Genomic DNA, 7,966 nt, shown 5'->3' on the forward strand with positions numbered 1-7,966 from the left:
CCCTTGTTCTTTTCAAATTAATAATAATTAATAATCTGCAGTTTGACAGTTGCATTTGGCAAGACTTCTTAAAGTAAAACAAAAACTTCTCAGATTAACAAGATTAATAATCCAGCATATTCTGATCTTATTTAATATACTGATCTAAAAACAAGATCAAAAATACTTTTTAGCTGATATAAGACTGTAAAACTTGGTTAGAGGAATGTTTTTCTGCAGTAAAATGACTCTACTGCTCAAAAACATTAACGGATTAAATAAGCTTCACATTCTAAATCTTTATCTTTTACCACAACTTTTGTAAAACACACCCACTGACTATGCAGTATGTAGAGGTAGTGATGTCAGAATGACAGCCTACATTCTCACACACACATGAAATCAGACACAGTCCTCCTCACGCTGTTTAAAACTGAGCGGTTGTTTATCGTTTGGCTCTCTCTCCCCGGTCTGTATACCAAATGTTTGGGTTGTGTTGGTCAGTCAGCTGTGGGGGCTTTTCCAAATTCTCCAGGGGGGCGTATGTGGAGTTCAGAGGCAGACTCCTGCTGGACAGATGAAAACTGAACAGAGGACGACCAAACACTGTTGCAGGGGAAGAGCAGACATTGGATTGACATCAAACGACTCTGAAATAAAAGCTTTCAGTTGTGTAAAGGAACTGAAGCCGACAAAATTAAAAGGAAAAAAAAAGAAAACACAGAAATGTCCTCTCCCTTCAGTTCAACACATTCCAATCCTGACACATTGTCTACAAATGACTTGAGGTAAAAAAAAATGTTTTATTTCACAGGTTTGGATAATGCATCAAAACATAGATGTGGTTCTTAACTTTTTTTCTGTCAAAACAAATCAAAACTAATTGTGATCATAATTTTTTACAGCTGTAAAACAAGTCGGTTTCTCAAACACGAACTCATCCAGCAGCAGGAACAAACTGAGTTTTATCAGGAGGATATCTGTTTGAAAGTTGCTTCAGGTGTGCAGACTCTGACTTGTAAAACTCCACCCTGTGCATTATCTGACAGGCAGCAACGCAGGGGAGAGGAAGTTTGCAACAACAGTGTGACAGCGACTGCTGGCATGAGCACATTGGATTAATTTGGACAGTCATGTCTTGGCTTAGAGGGGCCGTGTCCTCCCTAGGCCTGCAGACAGCACGCACAAAATGCCGGCGGCTGCTCCGTTCGTAAGTGCTTTTTGTATATGAACTGGTGATGGGCTGTATCCATTTGGCATTCCTCTCTTTGCTTTTTTGTTTTCCTAATCTTCCTATTTTTAAAACATTTTCAGCTGTAAATGAAAATGGTAAACTAACGATACTCTTAAGTACAATTTATCCTCACCTACTTCTGGCTTCCTTGAAATCGTTTTTACCCAAAAAGGAATTTAAWGTCTCAGCCATTTTCTCACCTATTAAAACATCCAAAGCTTTATATAAAAAAAACATAAGCACGTGGAGATAACAAAACCATTGTGCAAAAAATGTGTTGTTAAAACCCTAACATGCATTGTAAAAGTGATAAAATGGCTGCACCCACCTTATTTAGAGATCCGATTTCCAGTTATTAAGGATTGATTTGCAAGATAACTATTTGCATACACAGATTTGCGTAGATTAGTTCAAGGTTAGGAGGAGCTTACGGGAAAATACAAATCATGATGCCTTTTTTAAATTTTTTAAGGATTAAATCCAGTGATCTCTGTCAAACACACACACACACACAAAACAACAAAAACAATTTTGTCATTTTGTTGGGGAATTTCCTGTTTACCTGCACCCTGTTCGTCTGCTTCATTGAAGAGCTGGTTGCACCTTAAGGGTGGGTGGGGCTGAGTTTTTGTTGAACCCTGCTTTTGCAGGTCTCTCTCTGGGTTGCAGGTAGGGCTTTTTGTCCCTTTGGTAATTTTGCTGCCATTTTAACCCCCCCATGCACTGCACTACACCTCTGATGTTTACATTCCCACACAATTGAATAAATTGACGTGTGAACTCGTCCTAATTGCTACTAACATGAAACGGGTTGATAATGCTRTAGAAAAGGGTATTTTTGTGCAGATCTGGATATTCTTATTAATTTTTTTTCTGTAATAATTATACATTTTTTTTTATCAAGTCAGTTTTCCTGTCAGCGTACCACATGCCTTTTGTGACTTGGACTACGTTTTTTATTAGTTAGAAGAAATTAGGCACATCATTTGGCTTGCATGTGAGTCATTTAAGTAGCCACCTTCTTTTATTTAAAGCTAGTACAACCACATTCTGGAGAGGGGTTAAGCTGTTCTTCCTCAGTTTCATCATTAAACTTTTTTAATGAAAAAGAAAACATTTTTGTACCCTTTTTTAGATAGATAGATAGATAGATAGATATTATATTTTTTTAATCCAAGTTATATAATTGTAAATTAGGTCACATGGGGTGCTAGTTTTTGTAACGAAATTTTCAAAGTAATGTAGCAACGTTCTCCAGAAAGACAGACGGAAACTGACAAACAATAGGCTTAAAAAAAAACAAATCACTTACAGAGACAAGATAATAAAAGACGAGAGAAAACAAGGGTGTGCCGACTAACTCCAGACTTTGCAGCAGAAAGATGTTTAACTTTGTTTGTTTTGCTGTGGCACGGACTGCTGTGYATTCAGCTACTGTGCAGGATCTGTGGTTTGGTTTGTTCCCAGATGTGATGGTGCCACCACACCAGATTCTGTGGTGTTCTCCTTCTCTTACTGAAATTCCTTACTTTAAATGTTTTCTCTATCMTGCTGCTATGTTGTTCTGATTGTGTTAGATTGACTCAGAATGCCACTGAGTCGCTGCTTGTCAGTAAACTATAATCAGTGTTGAAAACAATTTTCAGGCTAGAGATTGAATAAGTATTAATTATGATTTTTTTTTTTTACCATTCTAATGGGACTAGTACAGKGGTGTCCAATCCTGGTCCACTATCTTGCATGCAGGGTTCCCGCAGATCCTTAAAGTCTTAAAAGGCCTTAAATGCATCACTCCAAAAATAAGGCCTTAATTAGTCTTCAAATGTCTTAAATCAATTTTCAGAAGTCTTAAAAATGTTGACACATTGTAAGTAGGATGACTGTAATTCATCTCAAATATTAAAATAATTGGTAACATTTATTTATTTATGAAATATTCCCATTCAGATGTTTCCTTTTTACACCACTTCCTGTTATTTCACCTGCAAATATCTCAACAACTGTCCATCTGAGCGGTGTGAAATTTGTTTTCTAATGCTAATAATGTTGTCTTTCCAAAAAAGCGTTCATATTTCTTACAAAAATTTGATGTCATAGGCACTTAAGGTTTTATCTACAGCAATCTAGGGTCGAGACCCCACTATGGGTTATAAAACTCCAAATTTTGGGTCGTTAGAGAATTTCCAGGAATTAAGTTAAGTTTAAAACTGACTGCTACGAATGTTTTTTTTTTTTGCTATATTTGACAAAATAGCAGTTAGATATGGATAAAAACAATTGGTCTATTAACAATATTTAAATAATTCAACCAAAAATACTGTGATTTAAGAGTTTCTGCCACAGTATTTTTTTTTCATTTGTGTTAATTGTGAAATTGGTCTTAAATTTGATTTCACTTGGCAWTAAAAAGTCTTAAATTCAACTTTCCTTAAATTGTAGGAACGCTGTGCATGTTTTAGAGGTTTCTCTGCTCCACACACATGGTTTGAATGATTAACAGGCTTCTGCAGAACTTTAGAAGGTTTCACCAAGTCAGATGTGTTGAGGTGTTCAACCCTGTTCCTCATGACCCACTGTCCTGCATGTTTTAGCTTTTTCCCTGCTTCATCACGCTTCAATGAAATTGTTCAGAATGTCATCAAGTTTAGCAGCAGCCTGTCAATCACTTGATCATTTCAGTTATGTGTGTTGAAGCAGGGAAACATTAAAAACATGCAGGGACAGCAGGTCAAAAGGAGCAGGGTTGAAGACCTCTACCTTAGGGAAATCAGCAGCCCTCAAGAACCAGAATTGGACACTCCTGGCATAATGCAATGTGTTTTTAAACATCATCAATGGATTCTCCCTTATTATGCTCTATAGATGGCCAGCTGTACACTTGACCATTATTTCAGACACACTAGCTGTGTCCCAAACTGCATTGAAATTCATTCATATAAATGAATACCAGAGAAATGTTATGGCATTTTTGAGTGAATAGCAAAGATACAAGTTTTCCCACGTCTTGATTAGATTGTCCCAATTTCTGAGCTTCAAAAACTACTTTTGGGTCAACAGATCATGAAACTTGCTCAGAATGTACTATGAGTTTGTTTGTTTTTTGTTTTAATGAGTGCTGTATAGTAGGGTTTGTGTAACAATAAATCGTTTCACATTGGTTATATGTTTGCTTCAATTACATCAATGCAAAAAAGTGCAAAAGATTGATCCATATCGTCAACATATGACCAATATTGACCAATGTCATATACCCATTTAACACAAATCATGACTTTGTTAGATGGGCTACCTTATTGATTGCAGACTTTTGTATTGAATCATAATTAGAGATTGACAAATGCAAGTTTTTTTATGCAGATGCTGATTATTTTGACATCATTCCAAACCGTTCCTCAATATGTTTTTTGGGCTGATTCTAGAGGCCAATATTTATTTTCTTCCTCCATTTACATGATAAAAGTGACACAATAATGACAAATGTTACACAATCTCAATTTAAATGGAAGAGAAACATTTATTAATAAAACAGAACATGTTAACAATGGATAGCAAACGTAGAACATTTAAATATGTAACAATAAAACCAATCTTAAGTTAGGATTGTTTTTGTTGTATTGGTGAATGAATGCACGAATTGGCTAAAGCCGATGCAAAAAAACCCCCACAAATGTTTCCTAAAATATTGGCCTGCCAATGTATCGGTTGACCTCTAATCAAAATCATATCATGACAGATTTTATGATATCAAGAAACGTATTGACATCCAAACAAAATCAATATAATGTATCATAGTAAAGCTGGTGATTTACACCCCTACTATACAGCCGACACACGACTTCTGATCACTGGAATCTGAGTAAATGAAGTCACCTGTCCCAGTGATCAGGGATTGTCACATACTTACTTTAAACTGTCTTAGGTAACATTATTCTTATGTATTTAACAGTACTACTGGTCTATGCTAAGCTATGGCATCTGAGCACAGAGCAGTGGAATATGGTACCAAAATGGAAAGTGTCAAAGTCAAGTCCAAATTGACAGTGTGTGAGTGGACAGGTCAGTAGTAAAGAAATAAAATCTACCAACATTTTACCAGCATGTGCACTCGTTATGAATTATTTGATGCTATATTTACACTTGAGTAAGCCTGCTAATTGTTTGGACATCCTGGGTCGTCACAGCATCTGATTAGTGATGTCATCACAGACAGTTGTTTATTTGCTTTAGGCGCACCACAATCACTGCAGCTCTCTKCCTTAATAAATACTATTGCCACTGAGAAAATATTAGCTCTATAAAGCAAGAATGGTAGCGGAAGACGTCATTCAGGAAGTATGTTGTTTATACAGAAACTTAACTACAAGCTTTAGCTTAAGCTTCTTTTAAGTAAAAGATTAATTTTAAGTTATTTTTAAGTTTGTTTTATAGTTCCCGTTCTGATACAAATAAGGTTTTCTTTTTTTATTTTCAGACCTTTTTTTTCCTGTTCTCTGTTAACCACACATCCTACAGACAGAGCTTGTTGAGTCACAAAAATTGAGAACTACATAACCAGTCAAAATGACATAAGCACCACTCACAACAGGCACATCAGTCTGGCGCATGTTGACATTTTTTGTGATAGAGACTAGCAGGTAATCGAAGTATTGTTGGCTACAAGGAGTTTGGAACACTTTGAAGAAGTTTTGTTCTCCCATGCGCCTGGTTTTTTGTGAAACACCAGAACGTATCTGTGAAAACAGACAAACTGTAGAATTTAGACTTGAGCGTGGGATGGAATTGAATCTGGTTTGGGACGTGAYCTGGCTTTACAATCACTAATGTTGATGTTTTGTGGAAATGACACTGAATAATTTGATAAAACTAGAACTGTCCTTTTTTTTCTTTTCTCTTTATTTCTGTCCTGACATGTGCTCTTCTCTGGGCTCTTATTCAAACCTCAGCCTTTGCTCCTCCCCAGCCTACTCCCGCCTGCGACTCACTTGTTTCTTATACTGGAGGGGTACAAAGTGCTGAACCAGCTACTTTAGAATCGTGCTGCAATGCTTGGAGGTCACTGGCAAAGTTGCTGTCTTGGTTTTAAAATCCCCTCCAGACTTTTTTTTTAATTTTTTTACATTTATTACAGTCTTCCCAAAGTATTTTTAATTTAAAATATGAATAAAGTGATTTTTTTTTTTTTCAGATATCAGTTTATAAAAAAAATCCTTCTGCTTCTTTGCTTTCAGGATGAAAATGCGACGGCACAGAGTGTTCTTGCTGTGCACGGTTGGTCTGTGCGTCATCTCCTTCCTCCACTATTACAAGGCCCTCCATTACGTCTCCCTGCTGCGTGAGCTCTCCGCTCCATACCCCAACATCAAGTCCTTCATCATGGTCTCTGGATTCTTCTGGAGGGAGAAGGGACTGGCTACCACTCCGCTCAGCCCTGCCTCTCCCGAAGAAGSCCCTGGTCTCAGCCATCTGGACCCCAAATTTGGAGGAGGGGCAGGTTCTTTAGTGGGTGAAGGAGGGCGAGGCCAGATTGAAAGACAGGGCAATCCTCAACATCGCTGGRAAATTCATGATGAAAATGAAATTGGAGACATAAAAAAGGAGGTAAGATATCTAATCAGTAGGATTGCTTACATTGATAAATAATGAAATCTGAAATGTAAACATTGCCAAACACAAACACCAAAAGGTCATGTGTCATTTGTGAGAGGGCACATGGTGGTTAATTAAAATTTTTGCCAAAGGTTGTAAAATGAATCAGGTATGACATTCGTTTCTTTAGAAAAAAAATTAAAATATCTTACATGGCATTATTTTATGTCATAACAATTTATTAAGTCGAACCTCAAGTAACAAGTTAAAGAGAAATTACCTTTTGTGGAATGAACGTGAAGAGGAAGGACTTTTTTTTTACCAATTTCTTCAACTCTCTTTGTGAAAAGGAGATATTTGCCACTGAATTAACATTTTCTAGTGCTAAAATGAAGAAAGCAATATCAAGAATGTACTTCCACAGTAAATGTTYAACATGTACGGTTATCTGCATCCATCTGGGGTAAACAAAGTCTAGCATTTTGCTGGAGCTCACATATTTAACTGTTAGCTGAGAGCTTTTGTTTATTTGAATTAATGCTGAGACCACACACTATCATCAGCGCAGTTGTTGCCAGAACTGCAAGCACAAAATGTCGACTCTCAGACAATTGTCCTGATGAACAAATCCATTATGCTATTTACATGTTTGTGTAAATATGTCAGACAAGCCAATAAAACCATTACATATCTTCAAGTATTTAAAAGTGCTGGGCATGTGAGCGTATTTATTTCTTTATATTTCTCTGACAGATCTCTGTTCACTGGGCAGCTAACACACACACAGACACACACAAACGCAGTGGTTATGGCAGGGAGGATGGATCTTGATCACTACTGGGTTTAAATGGCCTTTGTCGCACATCTCAACAAATAAGAACCTTTGTTATCGAGCCATTGCGTGGCAAACTTGCAGCCGCTCTCATGAACCTGACCGAGCTGCAAGCCGGGGCAGAAACATCACCAGATTTTTTTGGGGCATATTTTATTTTAAAACTTTTCCCATCGGCGGGCTGGAAAGAAGTAAAGTTCTCTGYAAGCGCTGCAACTCCAAACTGTCTCACCACYGGAGAAGTTTGAGTCTGAAATATTTAAAACCAGCACAAACAAACAGGAGGTTCTGAGAGGAGGCTGAGAAGCGTGTTCGAGAAAAATAGAAGAAAGTAA

General features: G+C 37.1%; 1 protein-coding gene across 2 annotated transcripts in view; it reads left to right on the forward strand.

Moving 5' to 3' along the window:
* The window catches only part of mgat3b (beta-1,4-mannosyl-glycoprotein 4-beta-N-acetylglucosaminyltransferase b), a 68,888-nt gene that overhangs the window by 54,165 nt on the left and 6,757 nt on the right, over window positions 1-7,966 (forward strand). Inside the window, exons 2-3 of one of the 2 annotated variants that reach the window (XM_014015511.1) lie at window positions 1,029-1,189; window positions 6,442-6,811. In XM_014015511.1, coding sequence (XP_013870965.1) covers window positions 1,113-1,189; window positions 6,442-6,811 — 447 coding nt within the window. In that variant the 5' untranslated portion in view covers window positions 1,029-1,112. The remainder of the gene's footprint in view (window positions 1-1,028; window positions 1,190-6,441; window positions 6,812-7,966) is intronic. The other variant, XM_014015512.1, reaches the window with a different exon arrangement.

The sequence above is a fragment of the Austrofundulus limnaeus genome, unplaced genomic scaffold, assembly GCF_001266775.1.
Source record: "Austrofundulus limnaeus strain Quisiro unplaced genomic scaffold, Austrofundulus_limnaeus-1.0 Scaffold130, whole genome shotgun sequence".
Lineage (NCBI taxonomy): Eukaryota > Metazoa > Chordata > Actinopteri > Cyprinodontiformes > Rivulidae > Austrofundulus > Austrofundulus limnaeus.